The 16,103-nt window shown below is 47.6% G+C and overlaps 1 protein-coding gene and 1 long non-coding RNA gene across 4 annotated transcripts in view; both read right to left on the reverse strand.

Moving 5' to 3' along the window:
* The window catches only part of ZC3H18 (zinc finger CCCH-type containing 18), a 61,410-nt gene that overhangs the window by 40,456 nt on the left and 4,851 nt on the right, over positions 1-16,103 (reverse strand). For 2 of the 3 annotated variants that reach the window (XM_081806238.1, XM_081806239.1), the window contains exons 2-4: positions 13,140-13,738; positions 4,609-4,693; positions 3,907-3,975 (exon numbers count right to left, since the gene is read on the reverse strand). In XM_081806238.1, coding sequence (XP_081662364.1) covers positions 3,907-3,975; positions 4,609-4,693; positions 13,140-13,724 — 739 coding nt within the window. In that variant the 5' untranslated portion in view covers positions 13,725-13,738. The remainder of the gene's footprint in view (positions 1-3,906; positions 3,976-4,608; positions 4,694-13,139; positions 13,739-16,103) is intronic. The other variant, XM_081806240.1, reaches the window with a different exon arrangement.
* On the reverse strand, positions 4,895-11,903 carry LOC145717502 (uncharacterized). Its single transcript, XR_014140753.1, has 2 exons — positions 7,568-11,903; positions 4,895-7,329 (listed from the first exon to the last, which is right to left on the reverse strand). It is a non-coding gene; the product is annotated as an uncharacterized LOC145717502 (long non-coding RNA).

The following is a 16,103-nucleotide window of genomic DNA, read 5'->3' on the forward strand; positions in this document are numbered from 1 at the left end:
AAACACATGAATTTTAGGGCATGGATATTATACCTCAATGTATATTTTAAAGACCTGTACTCAAATGTAAAATTTAATTATAATTCTTACTGCTCTCTTAGAGACACCATTAAGGAAAATTGCTATTACTCCACTCCGAGTGTGTGGTGGTCAATGCCCAACTACTAGTAGGCTCAGGACCACAAAAGTAGTTTTGACCTCAGGGTCCCTTCAAAGAATTTTAAGAACCTTTAGGGGTCTGCAGACCACATTTGAAGACCTGCTGCTTTAAACATAAAAGAGAATGCAGGGATTCAAAAACGGGCAATGAACATTTCTCCAATGAAGACAGACTGTTCAAAACGCCAATGGGCCCATGAAAAGATGCTTACCATCACTAATCATTATGGAAATGTAAATCAAAACCACAATGAGATACCATTTCTCATTAGGATGCTTGCTATCAAAAAGTCAGAACATACTAAGTGTTGGCGAGGAGGCCCTGGGTCCTTGCGCACCACGGGCGGGGATCCAATGTGCTGCTGCCGCGGCAAACAGCATGGAGGCTCCTCAAGGAATTAGAAATAGAATCACCATATGATCCAGTAATTCCAGTTCTGGGTACACACCCCCAAAATTTGAAAGTAGGGTCTTGAAGACACATTCGCATACCTATGTTCACAGTAGCAAAAAGATGGAAACAACACCAACTGTCCACTGTTGGATGAATGGATGAACAAAATGTGGTGTACACACAATGGAATACTAACCTAGGAAAGGAAGAGAATTCTGACACCTGCTAAAACACAGATGAACCTCAAGGACACCAGGATGAGTGAAATAAAGCAGTCACAAAAAAACAAGAATCTATCATTCCACTCCTATCGGGCACGTAAAGTAGTCAAAATCACCGGCAATAGAATGGTGGTTGCCAGGGCCTGCTGGAGGGAGGAATGGGGAGTGACTGTTTACTGGCTACAGAGTCTCAGTTTTACAAGAGGGAGAGAATTCTACAGATAGATGGTGGCGATGGCAACAAAGTAAATGTACTCAAAGCCAGGAACTGTACCCCTGAGAATGGTGAGGATGGTAAACTTTACATTAGGCATATATTACTAAATTGTGTGTGTGTGTAAGAAAAGGGGGGTGGAGGGAGGGAAAGAAAGGGGGAGAACAGGAAGGAGCAGAGACGAGGTCTGGCCCGCAGAATGGATGGGCAGTATTGACATCTGGCTCAATCAGAACCCAAAGTAGAACACAGTTTAAAGAAAATGTTATTTATGCTTTTGTAGATAGTACTTTTTATCTTGATGATTCAACATAAATACACTAGAGGTAAAAATATACCATCAACAAAACACGGTGCTTAAAAATGTTTCCATTTAGGGGCACCTGGGTGGCTCAGTTGGTTTTAAGTGTCTGCCTTCAGCTCAGGTCATGATCTCAGGGTCCTGGGATTGAGTCCCGAGTCGGGCTTCCTGCTCTGTGGGGAGTCGGCTTCTCCCTCTCCCTCTGCCTGCAGCTCCCCCTGCTTATGATCGCTCTCTGTCAAATAGATAAAACCTTTAAAAAAAAGTTTCCATTTTTATTTCTAAGTACATTTCATTGTCAGTGGTCACAAATGCCAATGTATCCATTTGGGCTATTAATGATTAATCTGCAGAAATCTTTTAATAGAAATAGAACTAACAAATTTTCTTAGGAAGAATTTTCAAATTAAGATAGAATTCACATACCATAAAATACCCCAAACTACAGTGCATAATTTAGTGAGTTTTAGTATGTACGCAGAAGGTACGCAACCATCACCCTAGAAGGGAGCCCCACACTCCTTGGCCGTCACCCCCACCGCCCGCTCCCACTCCCTCCCTCCCTGCCCAGGCTCTGCGGCCTAGACAATGACCAACCCAGTTCCTGCCTCTATGGATCCATGCTGGATGGTTCGTATAGACGAAAATGCACAAGAGGGGGCCTTTTGTGTCTGGCTTCTTTACTCAGCAGAATGCCGTCAAGGTTCATCCGTGCTGTGGGGTCAGCACTTCACTTGCTTCATGGAGGTATAACATCCCACTGTGCCGACAACCCGCACTGTGTGTAACCATTTATGAACTGACGGACATTGGGTTGTTTGCACCTGTTGGCTATTTTGAACACTGCTTTTATGAACATTTATGTACAAGTTTTTGTGAGGACGTACGTTTTCCTTTCTTGTGGGTAGAGACCTAGAAGCATAAGTGATCGGATCAGATCACCGGACAGTTCTACCCTTTCCTGTTCTCCGGGCTGCCACACTGTTTTCCAGCAGCTGCACCATTTCGTGCTCCCACCAGCAGTGTGAAGGTTCCATTTCTCCACATCTCATCAAATGCAACAAACTCCATTTTATTTTTAAAGTGACTTCTCTTGCTAATAAATGGAAATTACACGGAATCATCTCAAATTAATACCAAGCTTATAAACTAAAGGTAAGCAAAAACATTTTCACCCAAAAACTCTAAGAAGCAAGAGATAAGTTCTAGAACACCCAAAGAATCAACGATTTCTTTCTGTACTGTATCACACCACTCCGAGGAATAAACAAGGAAGTATGGGCAGAAAAGGTAAATATATACTTGAAAGCAAAGCCTGAAACAAGTTATTGATTATGCCCAATCAAGTTGCAAAGAGGGCCGGTTGCCACTAGCCTCAGATTTCTCTGCAGAAAGCCCTGCCCACTCGCCTTTGTCTCTGAAACCCAAACTAAGCATTTCGTTGGGACTGTGGAGGGGACCTCCCTCCTACTGTGATGTGGCCCTGGGGACCATGGGGTCCCTGGAGATGGTGCCCAGTCCTTGCCCACGAGGCATCTCCCGAGGATGCTGATCTGCAGTCCCAGCAATAACTTCACTTGCCTGTGTGCTTCTGTTGCTAAATTCTGGAAATAACTTCAGTGCTGTGACCCCGCGCACCTGGATGGGAATCTCCGTGGCGCGGATGGAAGGCACTGCCTCCTGCTAGGGGAGACCCTGGCTAGTCCTGACGGGCTGGCCAGGATTCTGAACCACACAGTTTGACAACAGTGCACGTACATCTACGTATACATGTACGTATTGGTCTCCTCCTCTTTAATCTAGAAATTTCAATGGTGGATTGACATCATTTATGCCCACATAATTATGGAAAAGAGATCTTCTGCTTAAGTTAAAATTTTCTGAAATATTAATATTTCAAATACCAAAACTTATTTTAGGTAGGCTCCACGCTGAGCTCCAATGTGCACTTTGAACTCAGGACCCTGAGATCGAAACCTGAGCCAAGTTCAAGAGTCAGACACTTAACCAACTGAGCCACCCAGGCGCCCCTCAAATATCAAAACTTTTAAAGAACTGTTAAGAACTGACTTCCTAAAACATACCACACACTTCTCTGCATTCTCAGGGTGACCATGCTGCCCTCGACATCACTGGCAGCCACCCTCCTGAAAGCAGAATGCACAAGGCTGCACAGTGGAGCTCACCACACGCACGTCTACCTCCAATGAGTTTCCACTTGGCAGAAGCCATGTCTGCATGTAAACGGCACAGGCCAGGAGCACTCGCCCTGAGGAGGGAGCTGACCTGGGTCCTGAGCACACTGGCTCCTCGGTCCCCATGCACCCTCTGCACCACGTCATGTTGGGTGTAGGGAGAGGGTCCTGCAGGGGCCACTCAAGGGCAGAGCGTGGCCTCTCAGGAAGATGGGACTCCACCGTCCCCTACTGTCCCCCCCTCCCCGTGCCATCCACAAAGCTCCCGTGAGCCTCATCAAGTGCCTCTAAGAACTGAGGTCCACGACTGCTCTCTGCCCCTCAGAGCCTCCCCCTTCCTTCTGGCTTCACATCAGAATTCTGGATCCAGGAGAAAGAAGTCTGGCCTCCGGAGCAGAGAGTGAATATCGTATACTTTGTACCTTGAACCTGGCCTCTGAATGGTATGGAATGTGATATTGGTGGAAGAGGAGTGGATAAGGCTGTCACATCTGGAAAAGAAGTACAGGAAGCTCTGGTGAAATTCAGACCGTACGCGCAGGCTGGGCCAGTGAGCAAGGGCACCCAGGGCCAGAGCGAGCCTAGGACAGACACAAACATCTCCTACCCGGGCAAGGAAAATGTGGGCCTACTACTGTCACACGGCACAGAAACCCGTACAGACCAGGGTTCCTGCTGCCATGTGCGGGTTGGCCCCGCTCCGTGACAGCCACTTGGTTCACACCATTCACCTTCCCGGAGCGAGCGACCTTGCTGCACTCAGAGCCCCTCCACTCCAAATGAAGGGTGTACTTTGACACATTTAGCAAACAAGTGGCAACTTTCCTTACAGAGGTGGGAAAACGTCTGCACTGGCGCCTGGGCCATCTGGCCTGACGGCAAGGGAATGTTAAAGCTACGGCTCTGCTAGAAACAGCTGGGCTTGGAACCCCAAGTGTGAAAATGGTGAGGCTGGCCCCCTCCACGTCAGTCAAGCGAGGCAAAGACCCCCAAAACATCGACGCCACCATCACCACTAATGGTCGCGGTCTGGCCCCAAGAACAGCCTTGCTCAGCTCCAGGGCTGAACCACCACCACAGTCCCGGGGAAAGCCAAGACCACACAAGGCCCCTCAGACAATTACCTTTCATGAAGAATCGGCAGGTGGGACGAGGCCTCACCTTCCTGTCACTGGGGTCCTTTACTTCGCCCTCCTCCAGATCATCATCCTGAAACAAAGGACAAGAGGACTTGAGAGGGAATCACCGTAACAAGGAAGAGGAGGTGGGAGGGGCAGCTACCAACAGGCATGGCTTCCCCAGACCAGAAAGGACATTTTCATAAGGCTCATGTCTTCGCTGCTCAGCAATTCACGTACGTTTTCCCAATCTCGGATTCCTCAGCCAACACAATGGCTCGCTTCTAAGACCCAGGCATTACACAGGAACACCAAGTAAGAACACCCTGTGAAGTAGGTAAGGAAGGTACAAAGCAGGGTTTCACCATATTTCCCTTATTAGCAATGCCAGGCAGAAAATGGTTACACTTCAGGTTTTTAATACTTCCTATGTTTAAACAATATTTATAGAACAAAATATTTATGATCCTTTTCAAAGATTTATTTTTATTTATTTTAGAGAGACACAGAGAGAGAGAGAGAGTGCATGCAGGGGGGGACAGAGGGAGAGAGAGTCCCAAGCAGACTCCCCACTGAGTGCAGAGCCCCCTGTGAGATCATGACCTGAGCCAAAATCAAGAGTTGGACACTTAACCAACCAAGCCACCCAGGTGCCCCAAAATATTTTAGGTTCTTAAAACTAAATGCCGTGGGGTGCCTGGGTGGCTCAGTCGGTTTAAGTGTCTGCCTTCAGCTTGGGTCATGATCTCAGGGTCCTGGGATCCATCAAGTCGCCTGTTGGGCTCTCTGCTCAGTGGGGAGTCTGTTTCTCCCTCTCTCAAATAAATAAAATCTTAAAAACAAAAACAAAAACTAAACACACTAGGGCGCCTGGGTGGCTCCGTCGGTGAAGCGTCTGCCTTCAGCTCAGGTCATGATCCCAGGGTCCTGGGATCGAGCCCCAAGTCAGGCTCCTTGCTCGGCGGGGAGCCTGCTTCTGGCTCTCCCTCTGCCCCTTCCCCTGCTTGTGCTCTGTGTCTCTCTCTCACTCAAATAAACAAAATCCTACAAAAAAAAAAAAAAAAAAGAACAAAATGTTCTGGTATATTTCAAAGTGGCTCCTTAAAAAAAAAAAAGTTAAACACCAATGTCCTCTAAAAGTCTAGGGCTGGGGAAGAGTGAGGTCAGACTCAGACCCAGGCCCTTCTCTTCGTAGTCCAGAGCTCCTAACCTTGGCTGTCAAGCTTTAACATGATGCAGGGGCTTTGAAAATACCAAAGCCTGGGTGGGTCTCACCCTCAGGGATTCCAAAGGACAGCCGTGATCTGGACCACTGCTCTGTGCCCTGTCCAGCCCCCACTACCCTAGGGCCTCAGTCACCACTGACCTGCAGAGACACCCACCTGGGCCCTTCAGTTCAGACCCCAGCCCCAGGGGTCACCTGCAGCCCAGAGCAAGTATGCAGCCACCCTGCTGACCTCTCTGGTGGGAGGTCCAAGATGGAGCTCCTCATTGCCCCTGTGTCCTAGCCTGTTCCAGGGCAGTGAACCCAAGGGGTCACACAGGGCAGGGTGTGGGGGTCACTGGAGCATCTCACCCTCTCCTGCAGCATCACCCTCATCCAAAGTACTGCCCAGTCCCACCTGGTCTGGGAGCCACTTCCTACCTGGTGCCACCCCACTCTCTCCTGACTGCCCACACACAGTGACCTTTCTGACCCCAGCCCGCCTTCTTCCTTCTCCACTTCTGTTACCATGCGGTTCATCTCATTTTCAGATGACAGGCAAGTCTCCTTCCTCAGGGCCCCCCCAGCTCCCTTCGCGATGGGTTCTGGCTGCACGGGTCATGGCCACCGCGGCTCTGCCCGACTGAATGGGAGCTCCACCGGGCCGGACTGTGGCACGTACAAGCACAGCACTGGGCTTGTAGCCAATGGTAAGCACTTGCTGAAGGAAAAAATACTGAAGTCAAACCCTGGGTTTACGATGACATATTTTTAAAGCTTAGGTATTTGTATCATTTCGGCCTTGAAAATATTTAGTTATTAAAAAAGCATTTTAGGGGCATCTGGGTGGCACAGTTGGTTAAGTGTCCAAGTGTTGGTTTCGGCTTAGGTCATGGTCTCAGGGTTGTGAGAATGAGTCCCATGTTGGGGTCCGTGCTCAGCATGGAGCCTGCTAGAGACTCTCTCCCCCATCCCTCTGCCGCTCCCTGCTGTGCATACGTGAGCTAATAAATAAATCTCAAAAAAAAAAAAGGCATTTTATATACTGAAAAGAACAAATGCTGTAAAATTATATCATTTAAGAACCAAAAGATGATTTATTTTCTTTGAAAAAGATTAATTAATTTATTCAAGGACTTTTTTAGGTCCCCAAACGTACTCATCTTCTAACTGAAGTGTGTCCCCTTTGAAGACCAGCACCACCTCCCCACTTCCCAAACAGGATGATTTCCTTACGTCTCAGAGGAAATGTGTTTCCTTCATGCGAGGGACAGAGCACCGCTCTCCTCTGGTCCTTAGCATCTTCTTTTTACAACTGTCCTCACAGTGATGATCACTATGCTAACACCTTCCTGTGGTGTTTACATAGCTCAAATGGACAGCAGATTCTTCATGGCCATTAGGAAAACAAACTCTTATGAAAGGTTACAACCCGTTCAAATTTCTCTGCTTCACTTGGAAATTCAGGCACAGGAGTTGAGATGAGGAGAGCAGGTCTGCAGTCAGGACTCACAGCAAGTGCACTAGATCAGATTTAAAGAGGTATTTCTGCAAAGCTGTGACTTTTAATACTTGGCAGAGCACAAAGGAGAACCACCCACCCATCTTCAGACTGGTGAGCAGTCATATGAGCCATATAAAGGAGTTCTGTGCAGCTGCTGAAAACGCTCTGTAACAGACCTAGCAACGCACGGTAAAGTACCCGCGATAGAACATCCACCCGGAGAACGCCCACTGGCCACTGCCCCCCAGGCCCCACACCTGCTAGGATGGAGACGGACAGCTGTCCCTGGTGCTATGCTGGGTTTATGGTCTCCCCTTTAATTAAAAAACAAACAAGATCAATAAATCACTCGGCAATACAATATCCCGAAATTTTCAACGAACCATTTAGTATGATGGCTTTTCAACTGATGAAAAATTAAAATAAGTTGTTAAACCTTGCAGAGTTTCATGCAAACACAGATCAAAAAAGGGGATTCTAAAGTCAAATTCACACCGCTCCGTTGTTGGTGGCTATCATGGTGAGTGTGTAATGCACGCGGATTCTTTCAGATCACCTGATCATGTGGCTGCAGGCAGAGACAGTAGAGAGTGGAAGACAGGGAGAGGCCCTGTGGTCCGGCCAGAAGCAAACTGGTGGGTGCACCCACGACATAAAGGGAAGGATACACACGAGAGACGGGAAGACGCGAGTCGGGAAAGTCAAAATCAAAGACCCACAAATACGTATCTGAGTGGTCCTCAAACCCGGACGGAAGGAATGGCTCTGGCGAGACCCAGCAGCTGCAGGAGAAAGGAAGACCTTCACACGGTAGGAGTTGGTGTTGGCGGGCTCCACCCACTCTTCTGAGAGATGCAGAGGCAGAAACCAAGCCACAGGTGAGTCTGCTGTTAAGTGTGGCTTCCAGAACAGGTGAGAGACTATGGATTAACTGAGGCTCCCTGGGGCTTGGATGTCAGGGACCCTCGGCCCCCACTCCACAAACAAGCCGAGGTGCCATAAATAGTTGGCCCATGCTGTGTGCAAAACCCCACCCCTACAAGCCACTGCAAAGCGGTACCTGCAGAAAGGTATTTGTACTGGAAGGGTATTTTGGCAGCACACCAAACATATATAAAGGTCATTCAAGGTCTTAGTCACAAACTGTGTGGTTTAGACAAAAGAATTTTAAGGGTTTATTGCCCAAATTGATGTCACCATCGGAAAACTACCAAGAGGGCAGAAAAGTTGGGGAGGGTGGGTGTGACCCCACCGCGTATCAGGTCACCTGTCCCAGTGACCCAAAATCTAAAAGTGAGAAAAAAGGCAGGACAATGTCTCATGACAGAGGAGAAAACACTTGGCTTTTTAGACTCTTCACTCAGCTGTCGGGCAATTCAGGGCCGGGAAGCTGCAGAGAGGAGGCAGGAAACAGGGGGGTGGAGGGGGGTGCTCTGGGTCCCAGGGAGCCTGCTGGGCACAGGAACTCTCAGGGACATCAGTGAATGCATATTTTTGAGGTGTAAGCCAAACTGCACATTTCCTCCTCATAACGCATCCAGGTACACTTTTGATGAGCGGGCTTGAAAGCCAAAAAGCCCTCTGGGATGTATACTTTCCATGAGGCCAGAGGCTACTTTGCAGGGATTCACTAAAGGGGATCAAGCCAAAGGACTGGCGAGAGCAGGCTGTTCCCAGACACAAGCACAGACCTCTGACAGCCAGGGGCTGGGGGGCAGCTGGGAGTGCAGCCGGCAGGGCCCAGAGCAGAAATCGGCAGAGAAGCTCCTGGAGGGCAGCCGTGCTCCTGTGAGGGTCCGAGTCACATCCACAGCGCCCCGCCCTCCCCTTGTTGAGGTCTGCCTGTCTCCAAGGGGGGTAACGGGTCCTGCTCTGCCCGGTCACTCTGGTAACAGTACAATGACCCTGGCACGCTACAGGGCCCAGAGGGGCTGTGACCAAGAGGCACCATCTGTGCCGTGGGGAGACTGGTTCTGCATGGATGAATGAAGCTGTACTCAGGTCTCCTCAGCAGCACTGTTTCCACCTAGGCTGGGGGCCCCTCACAAGAAGGTGTGATGGACAGCAAAGCCAGCCAGCCAGCCAACCAACCAATGGTAGGATCTGAGGGGACAAGAAAGACAAACTAGATGTTTATTCCACATGCTTTTTCTAGGGAACCAGCCAATTTCTAGACAACGGGCATTTTCCAGGGCTGGCTCAGTTCAACCCAAGGTCCCACACGACTACATCTAAGTAGTGGCAAGCCCACTGGTGTGAGGACAGCAGGGTTCTCCAGGACCTCTAGGGAGACACCTGACCCTATATGACCATGGAAAGGTAGGAAAGGAGCTGAATTTCTCCCTAAGACTTATTCAACAGTTGAAGCAAGAACTCACAACTGATCCTCTCTGAATGGGAAACAGGCCGCCAAGGACCCTAGGGCCATAGCGTCCTGGTAATCGGAGCCCCCTCCTCATTTTCTTGGGACACAACAAAGCCATGCTTTTCCCTCTATGACATTGAGAAACCATATTCACAGGCAATCTCAACCAACAACTTCATCTTTTGCCTAAAATTTCACCCAAACTGATGAACTTGAGTTTCACAGCATCTCTTCCCTTTGGTAACCCTGTGGTAGAGGTACATTTTCCAAAACGAAGGGAAGCATAGCTGGAAAACCTAAGGACACCTGCATAATCATGGCCTGACAATACCCTTTCAAATAAAATAGCAAGCAAAGATTATTAACTTAGTTGTGAAAGATAAAAAATCTAAAATTCTAAGCTTGTAACCACATGCCCGCCCCCCCCCCCCACCAAAGTTCTGTTCTTGTGAACCAAAGTTAGATAAGCAATGTTTAAAACCCTATAAATTTACCAGGCATAGTCATACCCCACCACCACGGTTTGAAATGGACTGAGCACATATGTACCAGCAGCCAACTAGGAAGTGTGGTGCTTACCATGAACCAATGGCTAAGTACTTCACTAGCAACCTTTTTTCTCCTCCAACCCAAAACATTTGTGAACCTATTCCACACACCTTTCACTGCCATGACTCCCGGACAGGCAGCATCTCCTTCCCTGGGGTACTTAAAAAACCCGTGATTATTTCAATGTGCTCTCTCCCTCTCTCAACTCCTTTGAGTAAAAGTATTACTCAGCAGGACTTCGGGCTCCCCCCCACCCCCAAAACTCAATTTTTTAAAGATCATGATTACAAAAGGAGTGCCTGGGTGGCACAGTTGGTTGACTCTTGGTTTCGTGATCAAGCCCCACGTAGGGCTCCGTGCTCAGTGGGGAGTCTACTTAGGACTGTCTCTCCCCTGCCCCCACCACAAGCAAGCACTCTCTCTCTCTCTCTCTAATACATAAATAAATATTTTAAAAAATCATGATTACTAAAGAGGTAAGAATATGCAATGGGGAAAAGTCTCTTCAACAAATGGTGTTGGGAAAACTGGACAGCAACATGCAAAAGAATGAAACTTAAACACTGTCTTACACTATATACAAAAAACAAACTCAAAATGGATTAAAGACCTAAATGTGAGACCTGAACCAATAAAAATCCTAAAGAAGAGCACACGCAGTACTTTTTCTAGCATCGGTTGTAGCAACATTTTTCTATATATGTCTCCAGAGGCAAGGGAAACGAGCAAAAATGAACTACTGGGACTTTATCAAGATAAAAAGCTTTTGCATGACAAAACTAAGAGGCAACCTATGGAATGGGAGAAGATATCTGCCAATGACATATCCCATAAAGGGTTAGTATCTAAAACATATAAAGAAATTATAAAACTCAGTAACAAAAAAAACAAATAATCCAATTAAAAAATGGGCAGAAGACATGAACAGACATTTCTCCAAAGAAGACCTACAAATACCCAACGGACACATGAAAAGATGCTCAATATCACTCACCATCAGGGAAATGCAAATCAAATCCAGAATGAGATACCACATCACACCTGTCAGAATGGCTAAAATTAGCAAGTCAGGAAACAACAGATGTTGGTGAGGATGCAGAGAAAGGGGAACCCTCCTACACTGTTGGTGGGAGTGCAAGCTGGTGCAGCCACTTTGGAAAACAGTATGGAGGGTCCTCAAAAGGTTAAAAACAGAACTAACCTATGACCCAGCAAATGCACTACTGGGCATTAACCCCCAAAATACAAAATACTAATTCAAAGGAATACATGCACCCCTACATTTACTGCAACATTTATAATAGCCAAGATACGGAAACAGCCCAAGTGTACATCAATAAATGATGGATAATGAAGATGCGGTGTAGGCACACCATGGACTACTCATTCATAAAAAAGAATGAAATCTTGCCATTTGCAACAACATGGATGGAGCTAGAGAGTATAATGCTAAGTGAAATAAATCAGTCAGAAAAAGACACATACCACATGATCTCACTCATAGGTGGAATTTAGGAAACAAAACAAATGAGCAAAGGGAAAAAGAGAGAGAGACACACCAAGAAACAGACTCGTAACTATAGAGAACACCCTGATGGGGGGCTGGGGATGAAGGGATGCACTTGTCTTGAGGAGCACCGGATGATGCATGGAAGTGTTGAATCACTGCATTGTACGCCTGAAACTAGTACTACACTGTATGTCCTGGAATTAAAATAAAAAAACTTGGGGGGAAAAAAAAAAAAAACTTGGGGCGCCTGGGTGGCTCAGTTGGTTAAGCGACTGCCTTCGGCCCAGGTCATGATCCCAGGGTCCTGGGATCGAGTCCCGCATCGGCCTCCCGGCTCGGCGGGGAGCCTGCTTCTCCCTCTGACCCTCTCCTCTCTCATGCTGTTTCTCTCTCGCTCGCTCTCTAATAAATAAATAAATAAAATCTTTAAAAAAAAAATAAAATAAAATAAAAAACTTAAAAGAAACACAGATCATGGGCGCCTGGGTGCCTCAGTCGTTAAGCGTCTGCCTTCGGCTCAGGTCATGGTCCCAGGGTCCTGGGATCGAGCCCCGCATCGGGCTCCCTGCTCGGCAGGAAGCCTGCTTCTCCCTCTCCCACTCCCCCTGCTTGTGGTCCTGCTCTCGCTCTCTCTCTCTCAAATAAATAAATAAAATCTTTAAAAAAAAAAAAAAAGAAAAAGAAACACAGATCATGATTAAAGTCCTTTCAATAGGGTTATGCATCATAAAAACCCAACCTACCCGTGTCTGAGAGGATATGTTAGCGTTACCTTCTCTGTAACCTGAAAGTCAGAGTATTTAAATAAATTATAACAAAGTGGGATGGCTTGATCAAAGGCTGAGGTGTTTGGAGGCATAAGCCCCTATGATCCATTCCTAAGGGTCTTTTCCGGGACACCTCCAAAGATGCTTGGCCCAGCCAGCACCCTTGCCAGAGGACGGGCTCAGGGACAAAGATAACCTGGAAGAACAGACAAAACTCGAAGGAAGCTTCTGGAGCTCATCAGTCTCAAGAACTTAACAGGAACTGAAAATCCACGATGGTTTTAGTAGAACGTGACCTCAAGTATTATTTAAAGATTGCAAAAAGAAAGGGAAAAATGATCTTTTTAATTGTTACACAAACCTAGAGCTCAAGTAAACAAAATTGGGGTTAAACATTTTAATACACTCCACCCAGAAGCAGCAGACAGGGGAGGGTCCACAAACTTCTGCCAGCTACCAAGTGGTAGAACCAAGTTTTCTGAATCTAGCCTATTCCTCCTTCTTGGTTTTTGGCCCTCCCTAATTACCATAGTGACTGCTCCCAGAACAGTCCTGACTTCCCAGTCCTCATGTGTCCTGTCTCCTTGACTCATTACCCTCCCCATCCCCCCACCAGCCCTGGCAGCCCAGGCACTCACGTCCAGCTCCCCATCGTCGAGCTCCCCATCATCATCCTCCTTGTTTTTCTCCTTGGCGGTCTCCAGGGGCTCCTTGTCTTCCACAATGTGAACGCCTGTAGCCCCCTCGTCCCCAGGAGCTCCTTCTCCCTTCTCCTCATCATCCTCGGCGCCAGCCTTCTCGGCCTCGTCCTCCTGCCCAGCGGGGGCCGGCTCCTCAGGGACCTCCTCATCATAGTCTAACTCATGCTCATCCAGGTCCCTGGTGACTGACGAGGCTTCGTCCCTCAGGTCGCTTGTGTGCTCTTCCTCCCCTCCGTCCCCCTCCTCCACATGCGGGGGGCTCGTGGGGCCCCTGCTCAGATCCTGAGCCTCGGACTCCTGGTCCTGGTCCTCCTCGTCAGAGTGACTCTCCTCCTCCTCCTGGCTCAGTCCCGGGGCGGCATTGTCTTCATCCTCCAAATCAGAAGCCCTCCCCCCAGCTCCGTCTAAATCCTGATCAGACCCACTCTCCCTCAGAATGTCATCGTCCGAGAGCCCCTGCTGCTCCTCTTCTTCGTCCTCTGGAGAGCGAGGGTCCCGTTCAGGGCTCTCGGCCACATCCATCGGTACCTACAGTTCTGCAAAATAAAGAGAACACAGATGCACAGCAGTTAGCAAAGCAGAAAGTCAATCTTGGCCTGGTTTTCTTGGCCCCATTCTCATTCCCGACCTGCAGGAGGGACCAGGACCTGCACCTCTCTTGGCCCCACACAGCTCCTCCAAACCCCAGACCCCACTCCACAGACCACTGCTGCCGGCTGTTCCAGCAGGAAGGACGCTGGCTGGCCCTGCACACAGTACCTCCACAAGGCTGCACGTAGTCCCTAAGCTGTGTCTAAGTGCCTCACATCTGCAGCTCTCTGGCAGAGAACTGGAATACTCCTTCTTGGCACAAGCACAACCCGGCAGGTAAACAGAAAGTGAGCAATAAGATACGCATTGCAAGGGACAGCTTTCTGGATTCTTAAATTATTTTTAAAATTCCAGAAAAGTTGCATTATGGAATGAGGCAACCAAATTAAAGGCACGCTGCTATTTTTCCTGGAGCTGCCCTCAAGGGTCTGGAGCAGAAACCCTGGCCGGCCTTGTCCCCAGGTCATGGGCTTTGTCCTGTTCCTGAATGCACTTCTCCAAGCGTGGCCGCGACTGCCCCATCAGAATCACTCGGGATGATCTTTGAAAATGCAGACTTTGGGCCTTCTCACAGATCTGTATGTCGGGGCCACCAGCAGACGCTCAGAAAGTGGCGTTCATCCATGCATGCTGTAATTATCTCACAGAACAGTGGAGAACCGTCATTCTAACACAGTATGTCATGGAAAAGACCTCTGGCAGAAAATTTTATGTATCTGAGTAGTTTCCTATGTAAAAAGACCGTCATTTTAGAGGATTTTTTTTCCTATTTTTACTAAGCTAGACATAATCATAAAGTGGACATTTTTTCGTTTTCCCACCTCCCTGCCCAATGACAGGACATTGTTCCCTTAGTTTTAAATGTAAATTGCATAGAGTGGGACAGGAGTGTATGTGCACTAGACCAACACCAAAGAGCATCCACCAATGCAGCCTGGAGCAAGTCACTGCTGAACTAGTTTGAAATAAGAGGAACAGTGCAATGCTCAGTGTTTACTTGATTCTTCAAAATTTTAATTTAAAATTTTGTATGTCACAATTATGCAGCTTGGTCTCTCAGCAAGATCTGGAAACACACACATATAATTACATACTTTAAATATAAAGAATTATTTTATGCATTTATAGAACTAAAAACTAAACATGTATCTTTCAAGTTTATACTTTTGAAAGGAGAACCTGTGTTTAAAGATGCACATACCAAGAGATGGTATCTTAACCTACAATTAAAAATACTTTTTTTTTTTTGCAGTTAATGGAAATTATTATAATTGAGTACACATTAAGACAAATCACTTAAAATTCACCACTTTATAAATCAACTAAATGGTCAGCAAAAGAAATCTACAAACCAATCAATCCATTCACAGCCACAGTTTTGAAAATGATTCACTTTTCAGGTCTTCCTAACTGCACTATCCAGAGGTAGGACTATTGGGAGAATTTTTAAAAAGTCAGTCCTCAGGGGGCGCCTGAGTGGCTCAGGCAGTTAAGCATCCAACTCTTGGTTTCGGCTCAGGTCGTGATCTCAGGGTTGTGAGATCGAGCCTGGCATCGGGCTCAAGCTCTGCACTCAGCACGGAGTCTGCCTAAGATTCTCCCTCTCCATCTGTCGCCCCCACCCCACCCCCACTCATGCGTGCTCTCTCTCTCTCAAATAAAAAAAAAGTCCACAAACAATGGACTCTGTTGAAAATCAAGTAGAGCCCTACGCCCCACAGGGCAGAGCCTGTCCCTGTGCACAGCATACGTACCACCCACAGTAAAGATAAGCAAGGTGCCCGAGAGGTAAGGGCTTTTTGCTCTCAGCTGTCGCAGACGGCCTGAAAGGAGGGGGGTTAAGCAGCCACTCAGGGCCCCTTCCCCTTCCTTACTGAATAGTAAGATTTTCCTTTGTGCATGAGTCCTATGCCCATCTTTGCTTAGTTTTTATCACATTGTATTTAAGAAATCTTCTTCACAGGAGGGCAGTGACTTTCATCTCCCCAGCTGCTGAATCTAGACCTGTACGCTGTGGGCAGCCAGTCACATGGAGCTGGTTACTGAGCCTCGGACATCCTACTTGAAACCCGACAAATTCTTCCTTTTTTTTAAGGGGGGAGGGGCAGAGAGAGGAAGAGAATCTTAAGCAGGCTCCCATGTGGAGCCTGATGCGGGGCTCGATCTCAAGACCCTGAGATCATGACCTGAGCTGAAACCAAGAGTCTGATGCTCAACTGACTGAGCCACCCAGGCACCCCCCCCAACAAATTCTGATTCTCACATTTTATAATCCAATGGCAACCCTGGAAACAAAATGACTTCTTACTT

The sequence above is a fragment of the Leptonychotes weddellii genome, chromosome 16, assembly GCF_054177405.1.
Source record: "Leptonychotes weddellii isolate Sample4059 chromosome 16, ASM5417740v2, whole genome shotgun sequence".
Lineage (NCBI taxonomy): Eukaryota > Metazoa > Chordata > Mammalia > Carnivora > Phocidae > Leptonychotes > Leptonychotes weddellii.